This window comes from Grammomys surdaster, unplaced genomic scaffold (genome assembly GCF_004785775.1).
Source record: "Grammomys surdaster isolate TR1022 unplaced genomic scaffold, NIH_TR_1.0 126271, whole genome shotgun sequence".
Classification (NCBI taxonomy): Eukaryota; Metazoa; Chordata; class Mammalia; order Rodentia; family Muridae; genus Grammomys; species Grammomys surdaster.
The window spans coordinates 6,013,139-6,027,106 of record NW_021621071.1 but is presented as its reverse complement, the minus strand read 5'-3'; the positions used below and the strand labels follow the sequence as shown (position 1 = coordinate 6,027,106).

The following is a 13,968-nucleotide window of genomic DNA, read 5'->3' as shown; positions in this document are numbered from 1 at the left end:
CCTGCACTTCTTCTGAAACCACGTCACATCTCTATGTTTCCTATAACAGTTGGTTAGGGGCAGATTGACCTTTATTGACATTGGCCATTTCTACCCAATTTTACATTCAAGATGTATTCATTTTTAAAGAACGCATCTCCAAAATAGTGTAGCTTTGGCATCTCAACTTCACCAAACTTGGTCTAGCCATGTTATATAATGTGTACCATGTCGTTTACAGTGACAAAGGACTTTCTGCTAGACTGCTTTTTATTCCTCCATCTTAGCTGCATTTTAATACACATCAAACAAAAAAATCCAAACATTTTGTAGAACACACACACAGTAAGAGAAAGAGAGAGAGAGCAAGAGCGAGAGACAGAGAGAGAGAGAGAGAGAGAGAGAGAGTCAGAGAGAAAGAGAGAGTGGGAGGAGAGAGGGAAAGGGAAGAAAGGAGAGAGAGAGAGTCAGAGAGAGAGAGAGAGAGAGAGAGAGAGAGAGAGAGAGAGAGAGAGACAGAGAGAGAGAGAGAGAGAGAGAGAAGAAGAACCACAGGGATGTAAACAGCACTTGGTGACCAGGTTCCATTGGTGGTAGGGTGGGAGGGGCCTAACTGCTGGTCTTTGTGCAGTGGCCTTGAGCTTCTCACTGAGCATGATGTGCACTGCCGTATGACGTCAGTCATCGACACTGAAGTACACATAACCATGTACAGTCATCCCCTGCCAGACTCAGACTCTCGAGGCTACAGCCAAAGCGCTACCTGTTTACACTGCCAGACAATCTGACCCAAACTTGACTTTTCCCTTTAATCTACTACTTAGCCTGTTCTAAGCTAGACATTCTTCTCAAAGAAATAGCAACAATTCAATGGACTGCTGGTTATCCACATACCCACAAAAACCCAGATATCCTTACCGGTACATACATATATGGACAAACTTCAAACCATATATGGACAACTTATTATGGGCTAGCACAGTAAAGGCAATCACGATATTTAAAGTCCTGATCATTTGCTAATTATCAATTTATATAGCATTTCAATTCTATGATGACTTAAAGCCTAAAAAAAGCCACAGAGTCATTAAAGTCTTCTCTGATACTTTGAGCCAATGGTGTTGGCTTGCCTAAACTATCTGTTCTGAGTTATTGTTTAGGAAACAAGGGTGGAACTTTCTGGGCTACGGATACTTTCCACTGAAAATCCATCATTTGCAGCATCAGTTGTCAGCACAGATATCCTGGACCAAGTAGCCCACCCAGTTCTAGACATGGAAAAGCTGATACAGACTGTGTAGCTGTTGTCTGATATCATCTGTGGCAGGAAACAGAGAAGGCTGGGCTCTGAAACAACCAGAACAAACTGAAAACTCTTTGAAACCAGAGGACATATGATCATTGCGGTGGGACATTGGTCCTGATTATTTAATTCTTGGTAAATTTTAGAGAAAATTTTAGGAAAGACAGAGAGAAAGGGAGAGAGAGAGAGAGAGAGAGAGAGAGAGAGAGAGAGAGAGAGAGAGAGAGAGAGACCTTTTTATTCTCTTCTAATTATTACAGTCATAAATAAAATATCTATGCCTTAAGAAATAGATTTAATGATTTTGACTCATTAAAAGTACATTACATGCCAGGCAGTGGTGGCGTGCGCCTTTAATCCCAGCACTTGGGAGGCAGAGGCAGAGGCAGGCGGATTTCTGAGTTCAAGGCCAGCCTGGTCTACAGAGTGAGTTCCAGGACAGCCAGGGCTATAAAGAGAAACTCTGTATGGGAAAAAAAAAGTACATTACAGTGGGATGATTTTTACCAGAGGAGGAGACCCATATACAGCATTGATAGTAATTATTAATTATTTGATTTTAATATGTTTCTATTAATACAAATATGAAAATATATTTTGTATCTTATGAATAAACTAATAAAATTAATATTACTTAAAAACTCAGTACCTTTTCCTTTTTAAAAATTAACATGTATTAATTATAAAACTGTGTTTTGTCATGTCAAATTTTTATATGTTTATATAATGAATCTTGACTGTACTGATTCCCCCGTCAACCTCCCTTGACAGGCATTTGTGTCATTTCTAATTTTTAGTTCTTGTAAACCATGCTACTATTAATATTTTATGTACAATTTTGGATTAACCTGCCTAATTTTCACAGAGCATATGCTTAGGAGTTGTTACTTGGGTCATATACATTAATAAAGACATATAGTTTATATAACAACTTTTTTCTGTGTTAAGAGGAATCAAGGGTAAGATCCTGTGATATTAGGCAAACCCTCTACTCTGACCCATCAAACCTTAGCTGTTCAGGAACTGCCAGTTTAACAGGTGCTCTACGGTCTTGCTAGTGACACTTAAAGGTTCTGACATCTCTACATTCTTGTCCACATTTTATTGTGTCTACTTAGACCATAATGATAACCACAGTGGATATGAAGCGGTGTCTCTCTTTGCTTCTGAACTCTCTGATGGATAATAATACTGGCCATCTCTTACGCTTGTTGGTCGTCTGTATGTCTTCTATGCGGAGTTTCTATTCAAGTACCTTTCCCTGTTTTTAAATGACTTTGTTGTGTATGATTTCAGGGCTGACCATCTGGCAATGGATAACCAATCGGAGAGCTCTTTTCTGGGCAAGACTGTTTGTCCTGTTCTCAGTATCCCTTAGTTGCCTGTTAGGACTTCATGAGATTTGTCTCCTTCCATGTTAGCATGTCTATTGGTGTTGTACTAATATTATACAGACTGAACAGGTTGTACTTTAGGAATACACACACACACATACACACACACACACACACACACACACACACACACACACACACACACACTTCTAAAGAAAAATGAGCCTGAGAGAAAGAGGTCCCTGGGAGTAGTTGTGGAGAGGAAAGAGAAAGGAGAGAATGATATAACTATATCTTAATTTCAAAAACTAAAAAATATTAAATCCTAAAATATTGCATTGTCATCTTTAACATGTGGGCTGTTAGAATACTTTTTAGATTCTATATACAAGTCTCATATCAAAGTTTTTTCTGTAACTATTGTCCCATTCAGTGGGTTATCTCATTTCTTAGGATGACATTTGAAACATGAAACTTTCGTATTTCAGTGATGTTCATTCCCTCTGTATTCTGGTCTGAATTTTTGGTGTCATCTAAGAGGCCACCAGATACTTCAAGCTTATGAGAATTTGTGCTTGCCTGCCTTCCTTCCTTCCTTCCTTCCTTCCTTCCTTCCTTCCTTCCTTCCTTCCTTTCTTTCTTTCTTTCTTTCTTTCTTTCTTTCTTTCTTTCCTTTTTTGTCTTAGCTTCTATCTCTACATGCAAATATCCTATCCATTTTGAATTAATTTTTATATATGGTCCAAGGCAAGATTCAATTTCTTTTTCCTTCATGCATGGAATCATTTAACCCTATGATGAAAAATTGGTTAACTGTGACGTGTAACGCAATGGTGTTTTAGAACCATGGATCTTTCTGGAATTGTGAGCTGGCCACTGTAATGAATGTAGTATTAAACAGAGTTACTCAACTTCAGATAACTTTAGTGATGCCTAGTCTTGACATATGTGTCAGCTCTAAGCTTGGTGTCTGTGAGAGTGTTGTGAGGGTTGGGGGGAGGGGGAGGTAGAGGTGAATGGGCGACATTGATTTACGGTGGAAATTATCATCTCAAGAAACTTACTTGGCAAAATGGTCTTATAACGATTTTTAGTTCCGTGACGTGGAATATCAATTTCTTTGGGATCCACAAAGTTCATTGGTATTTCCTGGAAAATAAATGATTCAAGTTCTGTATTTAACACTGACACCAAGAACATCTTCACAGGGGGGCACTGACCCTGTGATCTTCAAAGTTATTTATAAAACAACAGACTAGTGCACTGGCTGACCAGAATCTTAGTAGATAAAATACAGCCTGTGAGCTTATGACTAGGAAACAGCCCTGTGTATTTGGAAATGTTATATATATAGTTACTACAGAGAGAGAGAATACTCAATAGTAAGCCCCTTGCTGTGGCTTCCATTAGGAAAATACTTTTTAAAAAACAATATATTCAACTTTGTTCAAAAACTTTAAAAATTAAATGAATTAATTACTAATTAATATGTTTGTTTATTTGTTTTTCAAGGCAGAGTTTCTCTGTTTAGCCCTAGTGGTCCTGGAACTTGCTCTGTAAACCAGGCTGGCCTTGAACTCAAAGAGATCCAACTGCCTCTGTACCTCAAGTATATGTACCTACCACCACTGCCCAGCTTTATTTTATTCTATTTTTGATGTCTTTAAAAACTTTTTATAAGATTAGCATAAAATTGCATGAAGATTAATTGTGATTCTTTTAGACTCATTAAAACTTCCTCCCAAAGTGACAAGCATGGAAGGATTTTGTTGTTGTTGACCCATATTGAAACTTTTTTTTTAATTGAGGAAGTCCTTATAATTGCACTGTTCCATTTGTGGTTATAAACAGAATACTTGTAGGAAAAGGATCCACTTTTCTCGTCCTTACCAAGAAGATAACATTCTTATCTAGTAAGAATATAGATCACACGGCTCAGAGGGTCAGAGAGGAAGAGTTAGGACTGACTGGTCCTATTCCAACCCGTGAAACCTAAAATGGAATGAATCCTTATATGACCAGGCTCAAGAAATGGGCAAGAACTTCAAAAAGACATAGGCAAGCATTTTAAAACTTTCTTATAAAAATACAGTCTTTCTTTCTTCCTTCTTTCCTTCCTTCCTTTTACTCAGTACACTGTCACTTTCTTCAGACATACTAGAAGAGGGCATCAGATCCCACTACAGATGGTTGCGAGCCACCATGTGGTTGCTGGGAATTGAATTCATGGCCTCTGGAAGAGCAGTCAGTGCTTTTAACCACTGAGCCGCCTCTGCAGCCCCAAATACAGTATTTCTTAAAGTTCTTAAATAGAGTGGATGAATCAGGGAGAAATTAAATAAAATGACTGTGGTGTTATCAGATGATGAAGGAAACTAACTTCTTCAGTTTTATAAAATATTTTTCTTATTTCAATTAGCATGCATTAGCATACATTAACGTTATAAAATAAACACATTTACCCCGTTGTTTTCATGCATGTATAGAATGCACTTTGACTACATTCGCTACCTCCTATTTTTCCTGTTCCCTTTGTCCAAGTTCTCTTTGGCAAAAATAACTAAACAACAAAATGAGTAAACTCATCCAGAACTTCACCCAGGTTGTCCCCTTAGTCTGGCAATCTGAAAACTTCAAAGAATCCAGATTGTATCATCAATCGAAAACTTGGATAGAAAGAAGAACTTTTTTTAATATAAAAAAAAATCCATTTCATTAATTTCTGTGATTTTTAGACATTTAAGATTGTCTTCTACTCCACGGAAACATTTACATTTCTTAGTTCTAAGACATTAAAACCAAACAAAATAGAATTGTTGAATGTTCAAGGATTTTTTTTTTTTTTTTGAAGCAAGATCTCAAGCAACCCTGGCTTTCCTCAGACTGGCTGTGGAGGTAAGGATGGCCCTGGACTTTTAATCTGCCACCACTTCTGGTTAATATGGTGATGGGGATCAAACTCGGGGGGTTCACATATGCCTGCTAACTCTGCCCGTTAACCTGAGTCGCAACACACATGTTCGTTTTTGATTAATTCCAAGTCTGTCTGCTTTGACAAAGCTAGAGAAGGTAACATGTTTAACCCTGTCATCCCATTCTCTTTCATTTCCCCTGTTCTCGGGCACACGCTGACAGCCTGTCGGAACCCCACATTGTTGCTCTCTGTGTTGGCCTTGGCTATTTCAAGGGCGTATTTCATAGAGACGTATTGATAGCCCCATGACAGGCTCTAGATGCTAGGCACTGTGACGTTAACTGGCTCTTCCATTTCTAGGTTTAATTTGCTTACCATATAAAAATGGACACACTACGGCATCTCGCTTTGGAAGGTTGATGATAGTTGGTGTCTCTAACAGGGAGTCTAACACACTGATCATTCTCCACTAGTTTGATGCCCAATATTTGAACTGACCACAGAACCATCTATTTATTATACTTGATCAATATAGCTCAAGCTGGGTAACTCTGATGTAAAGCCATCTAAAAAGTGAGTACTCCCCTCAGGTAATACGAACTTCTACTCCAACTTTATTTCCCTGTGTGTAGTATCTTACCATGCAATATTAACTGCATGCAAACTGATGCAATATTGATTTTTCTAAAATAGTCTCATACAGCATTTATTATTATTTTTAGTCCACACTTGGTCTTTCTTGAATTGTGTTACCCAAATTAAAAATGAAAACCAAAATGACAAAAAAAATCCTGAGTACCATCTGTAACGTCTCCATTCTTTGGCTGCCTCATCCAATAAAACCAATGTTTTGTTTCGCGTTACACATTGTCTCAATTTCTCTGAGAGTATTTTATTGTTGACACCTTCCTGTCTGTGGTTTCCATGGAATTGCCTCTTGAGCCTCCAATCCGTTCCTCTCAGTGCCTTTTCCACTGCAGACCCAGTGGCTTTTCTAAAATAAGCTTACACCCCATTTTCTAAACATGTATTAAAATCTGTGGGTTTACCTTTTTTCCTCTCTGTGTTTCTGAGGCTCGACTGTTGCCACTTCCCAGTAAACCAGAACAATTCAATTCCCCATGATCACAGAAAAGCTAAATCCTCATCTAGAAATGTCTCTCTCTCTCTCTCTCTCTCTCTCTCTCTCTCTCTGCTCCAGTCCCCTATGGCACTGTACACTGCTGTGTGCTCTTACACGCTCGGAGTCAGTTAAGAACTGCGTTGCAGCCTCAACAGCCAATCAATAGGTAAGACAGGAGGTGTATCTAAACCTATTTAGACACTTTCCCTTTTGCATTGCAACCGTTTGCTCACAGTCAGCTGCTTGAGATAGCACCATTTCCAGATTCAGATCCAGTGCTTAGAATAGCAAGACAGAGTAAGAAGGAGTGGGCTCACCATGAATTCACTTTGAAGTAGGTGGGAACTTGCCACAACTTCCCTCAGCTGTGGCCTTGTGAGAACTCGGCTGGCTGACTGCAGGTACTCCATGGCGACCTTTTCCCGGGGGGTTGAGACGGCCACAAAGGGTTCCACATTTCCCAGGCTACTCATGTCCAGTGTAAGAGATACATTGGACCCTCGTCTACATGAGAAAAGAATGTTATGATATTTAAATATTCATAAATTTGCTTTATTATCTATGAATTTTAAATATTATTTTGGTCACACAAATTGTCTTTTTTTGTACAAGAACATACTTCAATGAGATTTTTCCAGAAATAAGGATCAGATATGTAGTATATACTTGGTATCATGACTGACTATAGCAAGTCTCCATAGTGCCTTTATAAAGGAAATTGACAATTTTATTGTTGTAAACAATTCTGAATTGAGAACATGTACATAAGTTATTAGTAAACATACTTGTTGCAGAGATAATAGGGTGATTAATAATTTTAAATGAATTTCAGAAAAAGTAAAGACATTTGAATGGAGAAATCATATGTAATACAGAAGAGCATGTATGTATATGTATGTCTGGGAGTTCAAAATAGTCATGAAATGCTTTTCACAATGTAGACATCCTTCAAAGTAGTATATACTATACCATAAGTATTCCTTTATTTGTTAATTAGAACATAGTAACATTAAAATACCAATCTCTACTATAGTTTAAAGTGCTGCATTAAAATAGAATGCAAAAGTTTTAAAATATATGTGTATACATAAATTATATATATTGTAACTTCTAGATAAACCTTTTCTATCAAGCATTGATGGTACATACCTGAAATTCTAGAGGTTAGGAGATAAAGGCAAGAAGAACAGAAGTTTAAGGTCGTTCTCTGTTATAGAAGGAGTTTTGAGGCCAACCTGGGCCACATAAGACTATCTCAAACAAACAAGTACCAAGTCAAATAAACAAAAAAATACTTTGTATTTTGTACACATACACACACACACACACACAGATACATGAACACACACACACATAGCACACACATACACACGTGTGTGCACACACACAGATTATTTATTTAATTCTATAAAATGTTTAAGCTGGGCAGTGATGGCGCACGTCTTTAATCCCATCACTTGGGAGGCAGAGGCAGGCGGATTTCTGAGTTCAAGGCCAGCCTGGTCTACAGAGTGAGTTCCAGGACAGCCAGGGCTACACAGAGAAACCTTGTCTTGAAAAACCAAAAATAAATAAATAAATAAATAAATAAATAAATAAATAAAAATGTTTAAGAGGTCACCACAGACCTACAGGCTTAGTTTCAGTTGATCTTTTCTTTATAATTTCCCTTTTTTTCTTCTGGGAAGTAATGACTGAAGTACTTCCCCTACACAGACCTTGGTGTATTGGGTAGAAGACATAAGTTCCTCTTTGAAGTTCTGTCAGCTGTGAAAACCAACAGCAGCATGGGTGGCTGTTCTTACAACGCAACATGAGAGGAAGGGAGATTGAAAGAAGGACACAGAGACCATGTCCACAACGGCTGTAACTTGAAGAGCACAGGGGTGTGAGTCACAATACTGGATACAGCACCAAGTGTCTGGTCTCCTACAAAAGTGGAGAGCAGGAGCAGCAAGTTAAAACACGAGAGGAAAGACAGTGAAAGGAAATTCAGGGCCTCGGTAGTTCCTCCAAATGGTGTGCCAGGCTCCTTGTGTATTTTTTTTTAATTTTTATTTTATTTTATTTTAATTTTTTAAGGCTCTTGTTATTAGCTGAAATCTATGGTTTCTTGTGCTTCTGGGTAGAAAGTATACAGCTAAGAAGCATCAAAGGATGATTCTGGTTTTAGACCAAAAATTTTAATTTATTTTTAGAGAGAAAATGGTTTTTAAAGTGTTTGAATCCAGCGGTACTCGCCTTTAATCTTGTAGGAAATCCTGGTTCTGATTATGATTTGTTTTAGTTTTAGTGTATTTGTGAAAATTTGCTTTTGGTGTCCTTCCTTCCTTCCTTCCTTCCTTCCTTCCTTCCTTCCTTCCTCTCAGAAAGGAGTAGGGAGATGTTGTTCAGGTTTGCTGGTCAGAGAATTTAGCGCAATTCCATTCAATTTTCATCGATACTAGACAAAGCGTTCACAGTCTGTCAGTAGGGTGATATCCTGAGCTGCAGAGGTTCTGTGCACCGTGAGGTCTCTTCCATCTATGGTGGCAGGGCAGATATGTGGAGGTGGGATCATGTGAACTGAGCCCTGATCATCTGAGAGACAGCCTCGGAGGAGAAATGGTGTGGGAGAAGAACCCACGAGAGAACTTCGAGAGCGAGCAGAGCAGTCTGGACTGGACTTTGGAATGGATTTTGGAATCTGGAGCCGGGTCTTGCAGAGGAGACGAGAGGGGGAAGAGTGGCCAAGACTGCACGGCTCTCAGAAGCCTTCTAACTCCAGCAGAGAAGACCATGATGTTGTTGTCTATCCATGTTTGTTTTGTCGTCTCTCAGACACCCTACCTATTCCTGGAGAGTCAGAGCCCCACAGATGCCATGTCTAAGTCTGTTTGCTTTGATGAGCGAGTTTTCTGAGGGGGTCCATGGTCAGCCAAGGGCTGTGGAACCCGCTCAGAAAGGAAGTCTAGGTTTGGCTTGTCAAGGGAAGGAAGAAACGGTTCTGTTATTTGTCAAGACCTGTTATGTAGTGCTTGTGCATATGGAATGCCAACATTCATAGAATCTTTGGGAAATACTGATTCCCCTATTTTACCGGCGGGAAAAAATAGCCATCTTTGAAACAAAGTTGTCGATCAAAGACTCAACTCAAGTTAGAATATAAAACACAAGCTCTTTTTCCTTTGTCTCCCAAAGTGAAAGCATGTTGGCAGATTATGTTAGGTCACATGTTGGGTTGCAAGTCAAGTGTCTGGGAAGGGGAACAGTCAAGAACAGTATTTGAATACAGATTTTTAACTTCAAAGCACTTTAGTTTGACCTTAAATCTTGCCTGTCCACACCCTTGATGTGTTCTTAGGGTTACTTAGCTTCTCTGCATCTCTTTTCTTTTTCTATTTCCTTAAGAGTGAATAAATAATTAAGGATATTGTACTATACAGGTAACACAGAAGAAAGGATGTCAGTTGCTTTTAAAAAGCAATACATGGCTACTATTAATTTTGGAGAACAATGAACAAAATCCTCTAGAATTCTTACATTTTTACATTTCTCTAAGGGATCTGTTTTAGGGCACTCCCACTAGAGCTGCAAATTGTTTTTTAATCAAGATTATATTTTAATGCTTTGAGATCAATGGCTGTAACCTACACATTTGCCACTAAAGACAAATACATTTTGGTAACCGACTGTCTTAAATTTTGCCTTTATTACGGCAAATCCATTTGCCCTAAGTCCTAGGAACTTCCACAGCACTTCAGATCACCACCTCAGACAATGTCTCAAAGTCAACTCCAGAATTAAGCACGCACAGGCTGACCCTACAAAGAGCATTTGCTGCAGAACAGCCTTATCATGCGTGTTAATAACTCTCACATGCTTGTCATAAAATACGATGGTAGGCTGTTGTTGACTTGGGAAAAAAAATCTCTGCTTTTGTGAGCCCTTATTTTCAAGGAACAAATAATATTTATATTAATTGAAATATGGTGCCATTAGGAAATTGAATCAGAAGGATCAACTCACAAAAACTAACTGGCACATTTGGTGACTTACAGTCTGTTTGGAGCGAAGAGCTTAACTATATAGCCACATTTTAGTTGTAATGTTTTAATATAGCCTAATGAAAACAATGTGTTCTCTGTGGGAATTTATAAAATGTAGATGTTTGAAGGTGGAATTAAACTAACTAACATTTATAATTTTTACTAGTATTTAAATTGACTTTAAAATCTTTCTAATTTATAGGGACCAATAAGAGTAGCTAGTTGTTACAATTCTGATTTCCTTGGTTAGAGAGATGGATGAATTAAATAATCTTCACTGTTTATTTTTAGGTCTTTACCTTTGAGAAATTTTTTTTGGGGCCCCATCTTTCCTAATTTTTAGATTGTGTTGTATTTCCACTATGTTTCTGGTGTGACATTGTTTCTCAGACACATTTGTGGCAAATGCCAGTCTGCCGTTTGCCTTGAAACATTAAAATTGTTTAAAGTTTATAGCTCTGCTCAGCTAAGCATACTGATCTTTCTGAATACATAGTAACTGACTTTATTTTACATTTATCTACTGTGTGTTTCTATGTTCAACAGCACATATGTTGAGGGCAGAGAACAACTTTGGAGTTAGTTCTCTCTCTGCCTTTTGAGTTCTAGGGAAGGAGCTCATGGGCTCTGCCCTGGTGGCAAGTTCCTTTACTCCACTGTGGTGGTTTGAATAAAAATGGTCCCAAAGGCCCAAGGGGAGTGGCACTATTAGGAGGTGTGGCCTCGTTGGAATAGGTGTGGCTGGCTTTGTTGGAGGAAGTATGTCACTGGGAGTGGGCTTTGAGGTCTCAGAAGCTCAAGCCAGGACCAGAGGCTGACTCTTCCTGCTGTTTGTTGATCTGGATGTAGAACTCTCAACTGCCTCTCCAGCACCATGTTGGCTTGCATGCTGCCATGCTTCCTACCATGACGATAATGAACTAAACCTCTGAACCTTAAGCCAGCCCCAATGAAATGTTTTCCTTTATAAGAGTGGCCATGGTGTCTCTTCACAGTAATAGAGACCCTAACTAGGACAACCATTTAATCTATTAGTAATTTATTTGGGTCTGTGGTCAAAGGTGAATTCCCAAGTTCTTTCTCTTCCTTTTCTCCCAGATAGCTAAAATCAGTATGTTTTAACACAACTTACAGAAAAATTCAGAAAAGGATGTGCTTTAGTAAATATGATTTTTAACTAGCTACCATGGACTGTGGTCTGAAGTGGAAAATACGACTTTACTAAGCCAAGATAATATGATGAACTTCTTCTAGTAAACGTCACAAACCAGGGTGAGTAGAAGTAAAGGCAGAATTTGATAATTCACAAACAGAGCAAACTTTATGTTTGGAAAAATTAAAATTAAGACAGGTTTAGAGGGAAAAAAATCCATAAAAATAATAGGCAATCTAGACTTTTAATAACAGATGGTGGAAGAGAACAGGAGCTCTTCCTGAAAACTTTGCCTCTATTTTGCTGTGCAAGTGAGAAAGAAAATGGCTTAGACATTTTTATGCCTCTTGATCGCTGGCGGACAAAAGGGAACAGAATAATAAGACTTTATCAAGTTCGCCTGTAAGCATCAATTATTATTTATGCCAAAAAGTAAATAGGCGGGAGGAAATTCAAAAGATACCAGTGCAAACAATGGAAGGAAAAAGCAAATTCTTGAGGCAAGGTAAGAGAAATGCAGCAAACAGCAGGCTAATTACAATTAAGCCAAAAGGAAAACGCACATAAATATTATGAACCAGGGCCACACTGATCCCAGCCAAGAGAACATAAACAACTCTGTTGAAAATGTCTGTGTCTGCACTGCCATTCTTCACAGCCACGAGGTGGGAAGAAAAAAACACCGCTCCGAATCCATAAGCACAGTAACTAAGTGCTGGGCTAAGTCAGAGACCTCACAGCTACTCTCCTGGAAGGTGAGGGATTTAACAATTGCCCTTAGAAGCTGGATTTTTGGCAGAAGGGGGAGTTTCTACACAAGGCTGATTCCCTCACGCTGGCCACTTGGCCGAGAAGAATGGAGACTTCTAGCACCGGCTCACTCAGTGTCCTGCAAGAATTTAAATGAGGAGAGAAGGAAAGGAAGCAAACCCCATCACTCGGCCTGTGCTTTAGGCAAACGTGTTTCTCAATTATTACTTGAGGAAATGACAAGCCAGTGAGAAATGCTGGCAGCGGGTTATATCCAAGCCTTGGACTAAGAATGGAAAAGTACGCAGCTCGAAGGCGATTAAGACAGTGATTTGTACAGAAATGTCTCCGTGGCGCCCACATCCGATAGGAGGACTCCACAGCCTTCAGTCCGACTGTTAACCCTATGACTCATGACCACATTAAACCTGGATTTCATCATTGGTAGTGAGCTTAAAGCCCTCTATACCCAACTTGGTATTTTAATTCTTCTGATTCAAATTGTTCACATACTTAGTTTTCTAGTTTTCTTTCGTAGTAATTGTGTCTCCTAGAAAAGCAAATCCTCGTTGATTAGCAAAGATAAAGATGGAGAGGCGACCCCTTCTCCCTGTGTTGTTACATCTTTATAACTCCACATTCTGTCACTATTTTGTTCGAAGTTTTAAGGCTACTTATCCACAAGATGCTTCCCGCCCCCCCACCCCCATCTCTTTCCTTTTAACCACATTCTGGATAGTACCCTCTATCCGAATCGCTAGGCAGATGAGAAAGTACCATTTTTACCAAAGAAAAAGAGACACAATGCTAAGAGAGTTAACTTGTAACAACTGAGGTGTGTAGAAGTTGAAATAATGCTCGTGGGTAGGACCATGGCTCCTAGAAAAATTTCCCAGAGGAAATCCTCCAGGGAAGACATGAATGAAAGGAGGTATGAAGGATGCCTGCCAGACATGGGCCCAGGAAGGTGAGAAATGCATTTTTCTCTATATTACAAAGAGATTCTTACGATGTGAAGAGCATCGTTGATGTAAGAGATGATGCATTTCTCTCCCACTACACTGGAAGAATCTTGGCTTCTCTGTGGAGTGACTACATAAAGGGGTTTCAAGCTCCACCATGATACCTAATCCTCCTGCCTCCGCCTCCTGGTTGCTAAAACTAAAGGCATGCTTACCACGCTCAATGAGTATCTGATAGTTTATATCTTATAAGTCGGGGCAAATTTATTATTTAAAAATTAGAATAATCAGTAGAACACCCAGGAAGCAGAGGCAGGTGGGTCTCCATGTGTTCAACATCAGCCTGGTCTATACAGCAAGATTTAGACCAGCTGGGGCTGTCTGGCAAGCCTCTATATCAAAAGACTAAAACAAACAAACAA

At 39.0% G+C, this 13,968-nt stretch overlaps 1 protein-coding gene across 5 annotated transcripts in view; it reads right to left on the bottom strand.

Annotated features, from left to right (window-relative positions):
• Ptprr (protein tyrosine phosphatase receptor type R) overlaps window positions 1–13,968 on the bottom strand; it is a 239,909-nt gene that overhangs the window by 35,219 nt on the left and 190,722 nt on the right. For all 5 annotated transcript variants that reach the window (XM_028759010.1, XM_028759012.1, XM_028759011.1 and 2 more), the window contains 2 exons: window positions 6,971–7,157; window positions 3,681–3,765 (listed from right to left, as the gene is read on the bottom strand). In XM_028759010.1, the coding sequence (XP_028614843.1) occupies window positions 3,681–3,765; window positions 6,971–7,157 (272 nt within the window). The remainder of the gene's footprint in view (window positions 1–3,680; window positions 3,766–6,970; window positions 7,158–13,968) is intronic.